General features: G+C 51.9%; 2 protein-coding genes across 17 annotated transcripts in view; one reads left to right on the top strand and one right to left on the bottom strand.

Moving 5' to 3' along the window:
- The window catches only part of MEA1 (male-enhanced antigen 1), a 215,945-nt gene that overhangs the window by 190,318 nt on the left and 8,847 nt on the right, over positions 1-16,780 (top strand). The window lies entirely within an intron of this gene.
- Positions 5,083-16,780, bottom strand: part of TTBK1 (tau tubulin kinase 1) — a 76,737-nt gene continuing 65,039 nt past the window's right edge. For all 16 annotated transcript variants that reach the window (XM_057402744.1, XM_057402664.1, XM_057402637.1 and 13 more), the window contains 2 exons: positions 8,559-10,153; positions 5,083-7,509 (listed from right to left, as the gene is read on the bottom strand). In XM_057402744.1, the coding sequence (XP_057258727.1) occupies positions 7,080-7,509; positions 8,559-10,153 (2,025 nt within the window). In that variant the 3' untranslated portion in view covers positions 5,083-7,079. The remainder of the gene's footprint in view (positions 7,510-8,558; positions 10,154-16,780) is intronic.

A 16,780-nucleotide genomic window follows, 5' to 3' on the forward strand; every position in this document is an offset into this window, starting at 1 on the left:
CTTTGCTCTTTTGAGCAGCATTCCTGGTCACCCATGAATAACCAACGCTGCAAACCATTTTGGTGTTACCCTGGGACAAGCAAGGAGGAAGCCTGCAGGAGTGAAGCAGGGACATCTGACAGCGCTGTGCCTCCGGGGTTACAGTTTAAGCTGAAGTCCAACTAAAGGACAAGTTACTTTTCTTCCCCACTGGTCTTCTAAGAGCAAGGAACAGGAGCTGCCATTGACATCCGGCTGCAGATTCGAACTGCAGAGCAGCTCCAGCCTCCCTGTCAGAGATGGGGATAGGGGCCAGCGCTCTGCAGCTCCTGGGGCTCCTGTTTCACGTGTGCAGCAGCAGGTGACTGCATTTCTCTCACCCAAACGTGTTCATTTTAGCAGTCACCAGATGTAGTTAATGAGCAGCATGTGTGCAGGTGCTGTGACTGGCTGCTCCCTGCCATGTGGTTAATTAGACCCAGGACCTGCCTCTGCTGCTGCTGTAGAGCTGGAAAGAAGACTTTGCTTCTTCCTTCACGTGTGTCCGCTTTTCTTCTGCAATCTTTCTTTCTTCTCTTTGTGAGGATGCCAAATACTTGTGGAGAGCCTACAGGAAACCTGGAGAGAGGCTTTAGACAAGGGCCTGTAGGGACAGGACAAAGGGAATGGCTTTAACCTAACAGAAGGGAGACTGAGATGGGACATTAGGCAGTTCTTCCCTGTGAGGGTGCTGAGGCCCTGGCACAGGGTGCCCAGAGAAGCTGTGGCTGCCCCATCCCTGGCAGTGTTTAAGAACTTCCGGAATGTTCCTCCTGCCCTCACCAGCTCAGTGCCCTCCTGCTCACAAGACACCCCCTTAAGCAGTCGCTGCGGTTCCAGAGGGGGTGGCTGAGGAGGGGGGACCATGAGCTGCCTGCACCATGCCCAGCCCATCCAGCTCTTGCTGGGCTGCTCCTATCATCAGCCTTACCTGGGTGGAGGGCTGCTCCTCTGGTGCAGGAAGGAGGACGGGGCTATGAGATAGATAGTGAAGGGATTAATGAGTTATAACCCCCCCTGGTAGGGGCGATGGGCTCCTGGTGGAGTGACCTTCATGCTGCCTCAGCTGGTGGAGAGGAGTGATGGGAACATTTCACTCCTCTGTTCCTTGTGCAAGACCCGCAGCCCCTGAGCTGCTTGCCCCACAGCTGTTATCCCTCATTTACAAAGCATAAACACACCAGTGAGAAAGTGGCTGCCCCCCCTCCCCATCTATGGTGGCACCAACAGGTAGCGTATTCAAAGTAAAACTGTCCCCGGGGGTTTGCTTCTGCTCCACTTCCAGCATGTCAATGTGCCGGTCCAGCTGCAGCCACAGCTGGAATGAAACCCAAGCACATGTCAATGTGCCGGTCCAGCTGCAGCCACAGCTGGAATGAAACCCAAGCACATGTCAATGTGCCGGTCCAGCTGCAGCCACAGCTGGAATGAAACCCAAGCACATGTCAATGTGCCGGTCCAGCTGCAGCCACAGCTGGAATGAAACCCAAGCACATGTCAATGTGCCGGTCCAGCTGCAGCCACAGCTGGCACACAGCTGGAATGAAACCAAGCACATGTTAATGTGCCGGTCCAGCTGCAGCCACAGCTGGCACAAAACTGGAATGAAACCCAAGCACAACTGTAGCCGAGGTCCCTTGCCAGCGATTCAGGGAGCATTTCTGCTTCTCGCGTGGCAACGCTAAGAAATGGGAGAAAACACCAATGAAAAGGTAGACAGGCTTTTAATGGCATGATCGAGAATCCCCTGGAAATAACAAACCTAATGACAGCTGTGTCTGATATGAACAAGAAATGGCGTCATCGTTTATTTGTTTCCAAGACGTGATCCGAAGTGACGACGGATGCCAGTGGGGCTGTCCGCAGACGGGGCCTCTGCGATGCATGCCGGATTTGATGGCCAAGAACTTGCCATGCAGTCGAACCAGATTGTGGTTCCTCGGTCGGAGCCGTACATTCTGTCTGCAGTGTGTAAACATTCTCCAGCTGCTTTCCTAAAGAATGCAAAGAGGATATGTGGAGAGGTTCAGCCTTGGGACCTGGTCGCGCTTCCAGGCAGGCGGTTCCAAGGAGCAGAAGTCCTGTCTCCAGGCCAAAAGACTTTGTCAGACCGTGCCAGAGGCAAAGAAGAACAACGTTGGTGCGCCAGGTACAATGTCTGAGTGTAGAGTCACATGCTAAAAGGAGATATACAAAATCATCTGCGTTTCCAGCTCCAATTCCCATCCGGAGCAGCAGCAGCAGCAGCAGCCCAGGTCCCTTGGCACAGCAGTGTTGCTGACACTGGTTTCACACTCTGTTGGACCTGGACTTCACCTAAAGCCCCGCGTCCCGCAGAGCCCATCGCACCCATCACCTGCAGGCGATGGGCTGAGACTGCCTGGTGTCTCAGCAGCAAACATCAGCCTTTGCTTCCTCCAGACACCCTGTGCCAGACCCCCCTGTGCTCGGGGCAGGGCAGAGCGGCTCCTGGCCAGCCCCATGCTGATGCCAGCCCAGCAGTACCCTTGCCAGAGAGACATCTCACCCCTGCAGCCCTCTGCTCTGGGAGCGGAGGAGGAGTTCTCACCTTGGTCCCTACCAGGAACCCACCTCTGGATCTGCTGTGGTAGCTCCCTTTTGGCACAAAGGGCACCAATGCATGCTTCAAACCTTGCTGTTCAGACATTTGCAGCTTCGAAATAAAAGGGAACGTTCCAGTTAAGCCAGAAAAAAACCTCATCTGATACCAAACTCATTGTGTCCGCATGGGACTTTTAGTGTGTTCTCAAGATTAAACTACAGTTGACTGATGTGCTGGAAAAGGCCTTTGGTGAGCATCGGTGCACATGGAATACTGGTGGGATCGTGCCATGGGTCAGTACAGAGAAGAAAGAAGAGTGCTAAGGGACCACTGAGCTGCTACTGGAGCTGGTCAGGGTGTCAACAGATCCTCAGGCATCTTCTTAGAGAGGATCTATCCTGAGCAAATACCTCTTGCTGGGAAGGAGAACCTTCAAAGCTTTTCTTGCCCCAACACAACTTACTTTGGATTGCAGTTTCACTAGCGAGCAAACCATGCTTGTGTTAACCAAGGGCAGCCACCAGACCCTGGTCCATGGCACACGGAGATGTGTGGCAGCCCAGCACCTACTGCAGCTCTGACGGCCACCTTCCAAGCTGGGTTGTTCTGCCCCCAGGCAAGGGGAGCCTCAAGGCTCACATGGACTTTGGCTGAGTGTTACCCTGTTCATCCACATGCACTGCCCACAGCAGGCAGTCCTGCACACATCACAGGTCATGTAGCAACCGGGCACTTCTTTGAAGGTAGCAGGATCCTTTACAACCCTTAGCCACTATCTAGTAAGGGCACTACTTATATTATATTGTTATAATAATATATATATTATAATACTCTTTACTTTGAAGGGCAGTCTCCTGCCCCTCACAGATTCCAAGCACAACTGACTCAGAGCTGTCTGCTGCTCAAACCCCTTTTGCACCAAGACAACCACAACTGTTTGTGCTGCCAACCAGACCGATGGGTTAAGCATCTCCACCCGTGTGTTCAAGCCCCTACATGGCACTAGTCTGACCGGTGCCATCGGTCCTTCTGCTCTCTCTGCTCAGATCATCGGTTGTCATCCTGGCTCAGCACTGGGACCTGTCAGATTCACCACTTGGCATGCCTCCTTCCCTCTATCCTTGTTTCTATGCGAGCACCTCCTGGCCATACAGCATCCTTTGACTCGTTTTTACCAGCCACCTTCTCAGCTGGCAGGCAACAAAGAGCTGGGACTTCACAGACCCCAGCAAAGCAAAGGCTCTCAGCAGAGCATTTGCTTTATCTCACGGTACCAAGCAGTCCCAAAGACACTTATGGTCCCAACACACATACGCTCTCCTGAATAAGTCCTGTCCCCACCACACAAATGCAGGCTCGGTGGCAGCCTGCTCCAGGAGTCCCCTCAAAACACACACATGGGCACAACCACCGTCTGCAGCTTGCTAGGACAGACCTTGCAGCAGACACTGATGGGGAACCAGGCAGTGTCAGGCTGTTCCCAGAAGTTCCTGCGAACATGGGGAAGTGCTGGGAATCCTGCTTCTCCTCGTGACTCCAACCTTCTTTATCCTTCCTAGCCATTTCCTCTGATCGCTCAGCTACATCTTCTCTTTGATCTCTTTGCAGCGAAGCAAGGAAGCAGCCACACACCAACAACAGATGCTGGGCCATGGAAAACTCTAAACTTCCTCTTGAACAGATACACTGATTGTGCTTTATCGGCCTCCCGTGCTAAGGCAGCTTTGCTAACCCTGTGAATAGTCCTGTACCCTCTCCCCAAGCTCTTTCAAGGTTCGGCATGTGCATCCTCAACATAAAAAGGACATGGAACTGTTGGAACAAGTCCAGAGAAGGGCCATGAGGATGATCAGGGGACTGGAGCACCTCCTGTATGAAGACAGGCTGAGAAAGTTGGGGCTGTTCAGCCTGGAGAAGAGAAGGCTGCGTGGAGACCTCATAGCAGCCTTCCAGTATCTGAAGTGGGCCTGTAGGGATGCTGGGGAGGGACTCTTCATTGGGGACTGCAATGATAGGACAAGGGGTAACGGGTTAAAACTTAAACAGGGGAAGTTTAGATTGGATATAAGGAGGAAGTTCTTTACTGTAAGGGTGGTGAGGCACCGGAATGGGCTGCCCAGGGAGGTTGTGAATGCTCCATCCCTGGTGGTGCTCAAGGCCAGGTTGGATGAAGCCTTGGGTGAGATGGTTTAGTGTGAGGTGTCCCTGCCCATGGCAGGGGTTTTGGAACTTGATGATCTTAAGGTCCTTTCCAACCCTAACTATTCTATGGTTCTATCTAAACCTGGGTGGAGCTCCTGGTAAAGGCTTCACCTCCAAGTCTTACCCTCTGAGCACTCCAAACTGAACAGTCCCCCAACAAACTAATGCAAGTGCCAGTACAGTTTATATCTCTGGGAAGAATCTGTCTTTGCATTCATTCTGTTTCTAGTTTCTAAACACACAGGGCACATTCAGGTGGCAGTTCAACACCCCCTCCCAAGTCAAATCCATATGAAGTGCCACCAGAAGAAGTGGTCACCCTCTGTCCTCTCCTTGCCCTGCTTCTGCTGTGTGACTAAATGCTCCCCATGCTTCTCTGCAAAAGTGAGGGCATGTTTGTAGAGCAGAAGCTGTGCTTCTTACCTGAACAACATCAGTAGAAACAGTCAGCACTGAGCCAGATGAAATACATTCTTGGCATTGGCAACACTGAGATGGTCATGTAGAGGTAATTCCTGTCACCCATTCCTAGACATTTCCCTATTCAGCTGTCCAAGGAGTACCTTGTTCTCCCAGCCACCCTGTCACAGCTCTCTTGCTCCTTTCCTTTCCTGTAGATGTGAATGACTTCAGGATTTGACTGATGGTCAATGGCCATCAGTGTGACTGTTGCATTCGTGTTCAAATGAACCAAGACTATAACTGTCCAGGTTCCTCTATCAAGCTTTTTGCCTGCAAACAGTGAATGCTTGCAGCTAGTTGCAGATGTGGGAATGGGTGCATGGAGCAGCTGTGTTTTCGTTCTGCCTCATGCAGAGCCTATTTAGGCATGACAACGGTGTGAAGCCCCAAGTATTTGGGTCTGGAGCATTTCCCCCTGTGAGGTGTGTGAAATTCTGTGATTGCTTTAAGATCTCATCATGCATCAGTCCTCCTGGCTTCACTTTCAAGCCTTCCTGATTAGTCTGGGGCTAAAAAGTTGGTTGATTTAGTTCTAGCTGAGGGCTAAGCTTCTGCTCTGATACTGCTACTTGAGGAGCACAGCCCCTGCTTTTACCTTCACGTTGTCAGTTCTCACACGTGTGGAAGAGCTGAGCACGAGAAAGACACGAACCTCTGCAACTGAACCCTCTGTACTCTCAGGCAGAAAGGTGCAAGGTACCCATGTGCTGACAAACCTCTCCTCACAAAGCAGCAGCTCTTGAGTATAGGACAAGACAATCATTTCCCACCCTGCCACGTAAGGGAACTCTCAACCATGGTGCCAAAATTACAAACACCGAGAGCGTGACAAGAAAGCACAAGGAATTCAGGTGCAAGGGGCACCCAAGCTAAAGGCATCCAGTGACTCTTTACATCTTCAGGCTGGAGCTGTGTTTGGTAGGCTGTGGGTCTGCGGCACCAACCACATCCAGGTTGACAAGAACCACCCATGTTGGGAGATGTGGTCTCCACAGATCACAGTCTGGTACTTGAGACAGAAGTGGCTGCAGGGTGCTCCCTTTACATCAATTAGCAAGGGCTCTTGATTTCCCAGCAAGCTGCCAATACATCCCTACTTCCATTTAAACACCCAGCACACTGGCATCTGCTGGAACAGCAGCAGTGCCACTGAGCAGCAGTGCCACACAGCTTCCTCTGCGGGACACACAGGAGCAGGTAGGAGCATCCAGCAAGACCTGCCTATATTCCATTCCCCCCTGCAGAGGCATCTCTGGCAAAGGAGAGAAGAGCCCCCTCTGGAAGATCTCTGCACACGAGGATGCATCCATCCCTCCTGGCTAAGCTGGTGACCATCCCTTGCTAACACAGGTGGCAGGAGGTGAGCCAACGCTCAAGGTAGATAGTGGTGGCCAAGGCTGGTGTTTTCCCAGCAAGGAGAGAGGAGGGAGCTGCCTGCAGGATGGGAGCTTCCTCTCCAACAGGCCTTGCTCTCCACACCTCTGCTCCTCTTTCTACAGCCACTGGCATTGGCAACTGGTATTGCTAACAGGGAGAGGGGCTGCCGGGGGGGCGGAGGGACAGGCACTGGGCAGGCTGCCTGGGTCACTGCTTGGTGCTGTGCGTTAGCAAGCGTGAGCTGCGGGCTGGGGTCTCCCTTGGAGAAGGCTCCGTGGCTCGGAGGCTCTCAGGCCTGTGGGAGCTGATCGCGACGGTGTGGGGTGAGAGTGAGTGAAGCTTTGAAGAACAGCTACTGCTATACACTCGTGGGTCCAGCGTGGAAGGCTGTGCTGCAGCATCTCAAGTGTAGACTATATGCAGAAGTTACCCAGTCTGTTGGGCTGGCAGAAGATCATTATCTGGCAGCTGCCTTGCTTTCCAGGGACACCTGCTTTCCTTTGGTTGCTGGACTCTGAGTCTGGGTTTTTCCTCTCTGTCGTTTTTTGGCCACGCCAGGAGAGGGCAGGGAATCTCCTGTCGGCCCCAGGGCCTGAGCTGGGGGCTGGGGTCGGGGGGAAGGAGGAACTCGCTGAGGAGCTGCAGTCCCTGGCTTATGCTGCCGGCAGGGAGAAGGGCTTTCCCTCCGAGGGGGCAGCTGGCTTCTGGGGGAAGCGCTGGGGTTCCTGGAAGGAAGGACGGGGCTCCGAGGGGATGCACAGCTGGACCTCCGCGAGCTGCTCCGCGCGGGAAGGGACGTGGAGCTCGGCGAAGGAGGGAGCCGGCTTTGTATCTGCGCTGCTCGGCACTCGGTGGGGATGCTCCCAGTGGGTCTCTGTGCCTGAAGCCTGCAGGGGAAGAGAAGAGGCAGGATGAAGGGGTGGTTCTGCAAGGGGCTCTGAGGCTCCTGGCACATCTGACGTGAACCTTGCTGGGCCATTACAAGGAGTCTCTGGCACCAGGATGACAGGAGCTGTGCTGTGAGGAAGATAGGCGCTGGTTTGAACACCCCCCTCTAACTCCTGATGTTGTTAAGTAGTGTTTGCCCTGATCCTGCGGCACCCTCTGGGGTGATGCACGGGCATGGTCTGGCTGATAGCGTGTATGTGGGACTCTTCTTAACATGCAGCATGCGTGCAGCAGCCTCTTCTGAGGCTGGAGATACAATCTGGGAATGAGCTGGCTCAAACCAGCCCACAGGGATTCCTTCCTTTCACCTCATGTATCTGAAAGAGCGGAGGCAGAGCCATGGCAGCAGCTGTGCTCCTGGGCTGGACCACCAGCCCCAAGGCCAGGCAGGAAAGCCAAACACGGGTGAATTCAGGTCTGCCTCCAGTTACAGCTCTGTGTTTGTCTGATAGAGAGGCAGGTACCTCCAAAGAAACTCAAGGCATAGGGATGTAGAGAATTCAGAGCATGTGGTGGTGGCCCGTGCTGTGCAGAGCCCACTCTTGTGCACCTCCTACCCAGCTCTTCACATGTTGGCCATCATCTGAGGCAATCACAAGTGCCCACCCCACAGCCCTTGTAGCTCTAATCACAGCAGCCAGGCCAGGTCTCCCTGCAGAGGCACGGCCATACCCAACATGCTGCAAACCTGCTCAGTGCTGGAGGGGCCTGCTGTCAGCAGGATCAGACCACATGGAAGAGCCTGAGGAAGAGGAGGTGGCCTCAAGCCAGGGCAAGTGAAAAGGAGCTCAGCCCTTCAGCCAAACTGAGCTGGAGAAGACAGAGGGGTGGGAATTTCACACACCATGAGCTGAAATGACTGCAGGAAACAGGGATGGACCATGTGCTCAAGCCAAGGGAAGGCTAAAGCAGCAAGAGATGAGCAGAGCCCTGGCTGCACCTCCTTAACCAGTCCAACATTTCACATTGCTCACTGTTTTGGTCTTACCTGTGGGCAACAGCCGCATCCTGCGTGGAGCTGCACAGTGCCGCTGTTGCGGCAGCCATGGAGCTCTCAGCCTTGGCTGCCTCCAGCAGCGCTTTCACCGGGGTGATGGGCCGAGGAATCCTGCTCTTTGTGCTTGTGGGTCTCTCTTCTTTCCCCAGGAGGGCTGCCCTCTCCTTCCCTGCCTTCCTTGGGATGGAGTCATCCGAGTCATGGGTGTCCTCCTCGGAGCCAGTGGCCGAGAGCGTTTCTGAGGCTCGGCGCTGCTCCTCGCTGGAGGATGCTGAGGAGGAGGCCCCCGAGGCCAGGCGGAGGAGGCGGCTCTGCCTCTTCTCCATCACCAGGCGAGCCAGGTCCGGTTGCTTTGCTCTCTTATAAAGCCTCTCTTTGGCTGAGAGTGAAGTTGAGAGGTCTGAGCCAGTGTCCTCCTCCGAGAACAAGATGGGTATCCGGCTCCTGTACCGGGAGCCCAGAGGTCTCCGGGGGCCCTGCTGCGGGGTGTCAAGGATGCTCTCAGCTCGCTTAAGGGGCTCTGCCACCGGTGCCGACTTCTCCAGGTCAGGCTCCCTTGTACCCGCCTTGCCAGGCTCTTCCACATCCACCGGGAGCACCGCTTTGTCAGAGAGCTCCGGCTTGTCCTCGGGAGGCTTTGCTACACAGGGAAGGGCCAACTGCTCCCCCACTGTCTCCGAGGTGGTTTCAATGGGGTTAGCGGAGAGCGCGCAGCTCTCCGTCTCTGCCCCTTCCAGCCCCGAATGTATGCTCCCGTTCTCTACCAGCACCAGGTTGTCCTCCAGCTCTTCCTCGATGATGACCCCCTCAAACTGGCCCGGAGGGCAGTACTCCTCATGCCTCATGAGCTGGCCGCCGGAGGACATGACGTTTAGGTGGGTCTTCTCGGCGATGTGAACAAACGTGCGCTCTACTTTGGTAAAGGGGGAGGAAGCTGTAGCCACTGCCACGGGAGGCTTTGGTTCCGATTTAAGGACTGAGGACAGGGTCCCTGGCTCAGATACATCCAGCTGGCTCCCCATAGGCTGTGGCCGCTCGCTCTGAGGTGTCAGTGCAGCAAGAGTGCCCAGATCAACTTCTGGAGGCAAGTCTGTGGTCACCGGCGATTTCTTCAGATCACCTGGTGAAAACAGCACAAGGGTCTTTGAGCCTTCCTCCAGCTCCAGGTCCCCATCAGCAGTGGATGCTCGACCCCTGGATCCCTTCTGGTCATCAGCCAGGAGCGTGGACGGGGCACACTCCTGGCTGCGCTCCGTGCTTTTCTGACTCAGGTCACTGCTGGAACCGCTGTGCATGTCAATCTCATCCCCTTCCTCTTCCACCTCCTCCTCTTCATCTTCCTCCTCCTCGTCCTCTTCCTCCTCATCTTCCTCTTCCTCCTCTTTTCCATTAATTTCCAGGTAAGGTTCCAGAGGCTTGCAAGGAGCAGTCAGGACAATATTTGAGAAATCAACTCTCTTTATCCGCTGGGACACCTTAGGCTTTTCCCAGTAGTTGCACACATCCCTTCTGAAGTCTTGGTAAGGCAAACTTAAAGGCACCGCCTTGGGCAGACCATTCATTTCAAAGGACTTCAGCATAAGGGCCTGCAAGAAGAGAGACGTGACAAAAGGGTCAGTATTCAGACATGACATCGACACAGACGACATCAGGATCAACAGCAGTGGGAAGCATCAGTGGAAAGCACCAAGTCCATCGAGCTTCCAGAATACAAGCCTGAGCAGTGATCGCTTGATCATTCCATTTGTACAAACCTCAGAGAGACTCACAGGCAGTTACCACCGAAGGCAAAAACAGGTGCCTTCTTTGCTAAGCTGCAGCCTTTAACCTGGACCTAAAAGAGCCGTGTGCAAGCAGTTCCTCAGGATTTCTTCACACTTCCCAATCTTCTTCAGTAATTATATATTGATTTCAGTATTCAGCATATTTGGGTTGGAAAGGACCTTAAAAGTCATCTAGTTCCATGTATATATTCACATCTTCACTCGTTCCTTACTGCAACCATTCAGCAACCATCTTTTATGCCCAGGCCACAGTTTGCTCAAGGGGCCTCTCTGATTTCCTGATCACTTTCCAGTTACCATCCACCGCTGTGGAATCTTTGCAGAGCTCCCATGTTCCCTGCTGTGCTCCTTCGCTCCGGCAACTCCTAATCCTGCTTCCTACAGGCTCCTGCTTTCACTCAGCTGCTCAGCAAGCCATGGAGGCTGACACACAAAGTACCATTATGAGACCCTGGGGTGTCCAAGCATGCAGAGCAACGGGAGGAGAGGACAGCTGGTGGAGGCAGTGCTCCTCGAGCAACAGGCTGGTGTGGAGAGGCTGCCTGTAAGGCACCAGGAACGGGCTGTGAACTGATGACAGATAACAGGAGCAGAAAAGCAGCAGCTCACACACACGTGCGCACACTTCGCCAACCAAGCAAACCAGGCAGAACAAGTAGGAAATGGCCATTGAAGTTTGGCCTAATAAACAAGTGGTTGTAAATGAAAAACCACAGCAGCACCGCTCTGCAAAATGGGTTTAAAAAAAGCCATTTGGGGCACCAAACATCTGCATTTTCAAGCAGCATTTGACAGTGTCAGGGGGCATTTAGGCTACATGGCTAAACAAGCACTTATTTAACTGCATGGGGTACAGAGCAGCCAACAGCTAGCACGTCCCTCTGGTGATGGGAACGTGTCTGTTTATCTCTGGGGGGTGTAAAAAAAGCCCTCAACAGCTTTTCAGTCCAATGACAGGACTTCAAATTGTGCTGAGGATCTCCACGTTATCCTGTGCAGAGCAACTGCCCTATTAGTATGCCTAAGAAAGTGTAAGCACTGTATGCTCATGTATAAAGAGAGACATTTCAAACAGATGGGTGGGCACCATCAGGTTGTTAGGTATGGGGATAAGGTGTCATCTATTTAGTATTTCTTTTTGTATCTTATAGATTTAAACACAGGCTGACTTTGGCAATGCCTCTGGAGTCCAAAGCTGCTTCTCTTCAATTAAAGCTGAAGCCCAGCCCTGAAATTGGCCCTGTATTAGCCGGATCTGGGCTCTCACTGACCCACTCCACCTTTTGTATCAGGATGCCAGATGTGGAACTCAGACTGCTAAGATACTTACCACCCTTTGGAAAGGAAATTGCACATCTGGCTTCCTCCCTCAGGCATTTCTTGGAAATAAGCCCATGCAGCAGCCCACGATTGGATTCTGCCTGCTGGCTGGATTTGGTTTTCCCAAAAAATACACACACAGTGTTATCCCTTGAGTCCTGATCACACAGGTGTGCTCCCCCAGTGGGACCAGGACCTGATAAAGAAGCCCTCACCAACACCTGAGCCTCCCCCTGGAAAGAATACCCCGTCCCTAACTACTTCACCCTGTCTTCTAGATGCTGTGGTTGATGGTACGGTTGGAGGATCACTGGTTCCTCTTTGCCTGTGTAAACCTTCAAATCTCCTCTCAGATCTTAGGAGCCTGTGCCATCTCATCTGCTTTCTGGTCAAGGAGAATTGAATCCAGTCCTGCAATGTACATCCTAGATAGGCCAGAGATATGGTTTCCATGCCCTGCAGTCTGTCCCACCAGCAGCCCTGTCTCCAGCAACCACTCTTTCCCTTGCAGGACATCACAAGTTTTTCTGGGATAAGACTGCACTAAGCTGGATGACAGCGAGCAGGACAGCATGACATTGTGTAATAGAAATAATGGTTCTCCTGCTGCTCTGGTCCCCCTTTGCTGTCATTGAGTCATAGGATCATAGAATAGTTAGGGTTGGAAAGGACCTTAAAATCATCCAGTTCCAATCCCCCTGCCATGGGCAGGGACACCTCACACTAAACCAGGTCACCCAAGGCTCTGTCCAACCTGGCCTTGAACACTGCCAGGGATGGAGCATTCACAACTTCCCTGGGCAACCCATTCCAGTGCCTCACCACCCTTACAGTTAGCCTGCAATATCTTCCTAACCTCATGTACTTCCACCTCTGGCTGTACAAATTCATTGTGTTCTTTAGCAAATGGACTGCCTTTCTGCCTGTCATTTCATTTCTCACATGTCTTTTCCATTTCCCTTCGTGGACACTGCACCCTAAGCACAACAGTGATTGCTTGGCTTCCACCTACCTTTGTGAGACTTGGACTGCTTAACCTGTTGCGTGCAGTACCCCAGAGCTGCCAGACACCATTCCTTAAAGCCGTTGTTTTGCCACTGTAAATGCACCGTGGAGAAAATCCAAAGAGCATAAATATGCCAAAAATGTGGAGCACAGAAGTTACCTCCAAACCCAATGAAAAAAAAAAAAAGGACACAGTTGAAATGTCTCCTGGGTCAAATATTATTTTAACACATAAATTCTTACCTTTCATTCCTATCATCACCTGAAGTTGTTCACAAGCAACACTGTCCTAGGGCATCAAAGTGGCCACTGTTACTGTGATCAGCAGCTAGCTGCAGGCAGGCATCCTGTTGGAAGCCCTCACTAGAGATGTTTGTGTCCTGTCTTGACTGCCATCATGTACCTTTTGTACCACAGCACACCCAGCTGCTTTAGGACTATTCCCCAAAGGCTGGAGAACTTTGGTGCTCTGCTGTACCAATGGAAGGAACAGGAGTTCAGGAGTGGAAAGGCTTAGGCTGTAGCTTAAGACTGTAGAATATCAAAAGTGCAAGGAATTTCTGGAGGTCTCTGCTCCAACCACCCCTCAAAGCAAGACCAACTTAAAGCTGGCTGCTCTGGGCCCTGTCCGGCTGAGTTTTGAGTATCTTCAGGGCTAGAGAAGAATCCTGAGCCTCCATACAGTTTCCAGGAGAAAAAAAGGGGCTCGTACACTGTACAACCTGGAAAGTCAGAGACCACAGCCAAATCCTTGCTCACCTGCCTGCACAAACTGCTCTCTGCCTTTGAGGAGCTGGGGTCTTGTGCATCTTCTGCAAGGGGGAAAGTTTGCACCAGCCTCTCCACAAGTACCAGAGCCTTTGCATGCACCTACTGTCTGCAGTTTCCCTCTCAGCCACTTGCAGGAAAGCACTGGATTACTAATTGTGCACCTCGCACCAAACCAGACAGGGTCCATCACCATATTTCATAGAATCCCAGACTGGTTTGGGTTGGAAGGGACCTTAAAGCTCACCCAGTTCCAACCCCCTTCCACTAGAGCAGGTTGCTCCAAGCCCCTGTGTCCAACCTGGCCTTGAACACTGCCAGGGATGGGGCATTTCCTCTTCCAACCTGATCCCAGGCAGACCAACAGCAATTGGGGTTGAGCCGCGTGCTGCTCTGCAGCAGGGACTGCTCTCAAAGCAGAGTGCTGATGACAGGTGAGCACGGTCGCATCCCTGAGCGGCTCAGGCAGGACATGACTTTCAGGACAGCCACAATTTTGCATTCCCTCCCTGGGGTTTTGGGGGTGGAAGGGCTGGACGTTTACCAGATGTTCCTGGACACCTTGCTGAATGTCCGATGGGAGGCAGCCATCCATCCACCCTGTGCTGCCTGCCAGGGGAAGATGTGCAGTGCAGGAAAGCAAGAGACACATGGTGAGCTGTTTGTGCTGGGTCTGGAGGTGTTGGATTGGACCAGCTCACACTCAGCCAGTTTGGATGCTGGCAACCACCAAGGCAGAGCTGTAAAAACTCACGTAACTTGGATTTAATCGTAACATGCTGCTGCACTGTGACTGGGTTCCGGTCAGTCAAACTGGTACTAGCCTAAACTGGTGTATATTGCACTCCCAGCGTGGCCTTCCCAAAGTACATGGAACACATCTCCAGGAGTCCAGACCTTTGCTTCTATTCCCAGATCAGTCTTAACAGCAAGTTTTCAGCCATCACATCAGTAAATGATAATGAAACCCTCACTGTACTACCAGAGCTCCTTCATCTCCCTGCCCGGTGCTCCCACATTCCTAAGGACGAGCAGGGAATGCCTCCCAGAGCTGGAAAACAACGGGAAGAGAAAAACGAAGCCAGCAAGCAAACAAACAACCCAGCCATCACCAGGGTGCTGCCTTTGATTCTTTAATAAGGTTTTGGTAGTATACAAGCTTTTTGTTTGCTTTCCTTTCTTTTCCGATTGTCTGGATTAACATACATGGATTTAAAAAAGGCACAAAATCCATTGCACAGCTTCTGTTTTGTTTGTTTTTGATGACATTGCCTGTTCCTTGTGGTTTCAAGTGTAGGATTTTACAGTACTCTGCAGCATTTACAGCATGGTCTACATACAGGTAATCAATGCATGCTTTTATACAGGAGACAGAATTCCGATTCTCTCTCAGTATTTCTATATACACAATAATACAGTGGTTTTCTTCTGAAAAAAAGCTTTAAATTGGTCTTGCATGCTCGGTGTGCCAGAAGAATTAGTGCAAGCATATCTTACAGTGTTATTGCAGTACAAAAAGGGGTCGACCTTAGGCTCTAAAGGGGTTAGATACAGGAAGAATAAAAAGACCCAAGGAAAACAAGCTTTGGATCCCTTTAGTCAACTACGTCCTCCCAAGTGGATCCCTGCTCAGTACGGCCTTTAAAGCTCCGGCATTTCCCTCGTCTCCCTGCTGCCCTCCCCCTGAGACGAACTTCCCCAGCTTCTCCAAACCTCCCGTCCCTGGCCACTGATGAGGACTTCTGGCAACTTGAGGAAGCCCTTCTGCTGCGCTCCGAATGCCGGAGATCTGCCCGAAGGGGACTTCCCTGAGATCCACTGCTTCCAGCAAACTCAAGTCCCAGCAGATGAAGGTTCTCAAGCAAACCAGGAAGCACGGCAGGTTACCTACAGCTTTTGTCTCCTCCCAGCAGAAGGTACTACAGAAACCCACAGTCATCTCCTACTTCGAATAGCAGTTGGTTTAATATGTTTTGGACTCTCTCCTGCTTAGCAGCAACAGAAGTCTAGCAAGGTGACACAAGGTAATGCAAAGGAAGGATATGCTGGTCCCTGAGATTCTTGATGGGAGCTGGAAAAGTCAGAGAAGCAGAAATCAAGTTCCCAACATGACGGTAATTGTTCCATTGGGAATGGGAAGAGGCCTTAGTCCTGAGAGATGCAGGTGGCACACAGGCAGCAAGAGCCGTAGTCCGGTCTTCCCTGTAACGGCTTTGATTTGGATATTATCAGGACCTTAGCATATCCTGGAAGTGACATTATCCTCTGCCAACATAGACTAAGCTTGTTTGGGACTGGGAGATCGGGCAGGACTGACAACAGTGAGTGGGAAAAACCCTAGCATCTGAGTTTCTGAAGCAGCTCTTTCTTCAACCCAGCATCAGATGAGGTAAAAGGAGCAGGGGTCTTAGAGCTGCCATGCTTGCTTGCAGGACCTCCGCATTCCAAGAATCAGCACCATAAATGTCAAGAGAGATGTTGTTCTTTCCAGCATCAAATGCTCCACAGCCTTTCTCTTCCTTTATACCAAGGACAGCCCAGTCCCATGCTGCAGAAATGCTCTGCTCCTCCCTATTTGTGCTTTCAGATGTTTAGGTTTGTGCCAGTTTTCCTAGTGTCTTGGATGGAAGCAACAGCTCCGTGAAGGTGGAATACCTGCCCTTTTGCTTCCCACCTCTGCCCCCACCAGTGTCTCCAGCAAGAGTCAAAGCAGAGCTCCTGGTCTGAGCAGACATGGGGCCCACCTCTTTCTTATCACTTGTAAGAGGCTCAGGAAATGGTGAGCAAAGTGGAAGGAAATGATAACCCAAAAGTTGTCCTAGCCCCTAATTGTAAAGGCAACTTAATAGCAGCAAGAAAGAAGAAGAAGGGAATTCTGAAAGCTAATCATCTTCCTTAGCCATAAAAATAACCAGAAGTTAGCAATGCTGAGGAAGAACCTGATCTGGCTTTTTTTTATCTTAGGAAGGACCAAGCTGGAGGGGAAGGAGTCCCGTGGAAATCCTCCTTATCAGACTTGTTCGGAGGAAGTTTCACGTTGCCAGATGAATTAATTGCACTCAGAATGAAGCAGAGCAACGTGTCGGAGGAAGCCCTGGGGATCCTTATGGCGCAAGTGCACGAGGTGAGGTAACCAACTTGAAACCCTTTGCATACGGAAAAAGAAAACCTCCAACCACAAAGCAATTCCCTGTTCAAACACCGAGAGACATGCAGGTGAACGTAAAGTGGGGATCGCTCCCGACCCCCGGCTTACACGGTTAGCAGCTTGTTTAAAACGTACATTCATTGTGACACCGTTCTCCCAACAGCAGGTTTAAGACAAAGGAGTTGCAA

The sequence above is a fragment of the Pezoporus wallicus genome, unplaced genomic scaffold (genome assembly GCF_028554395.1).
Source record: "Pezoporus wallicus isolate ANWC-B61680 ecotype Strahan unplaced genomic scaffold, APGP_CSIRO_Pwel_v1 contig_7553, whole genome shotgun sequence".
NCBI lineage: Eukaryota > Metazoa > Chordata > Aves > Psittaciformes > Psittacidae > Pezoporus > Pezoporus wallicus.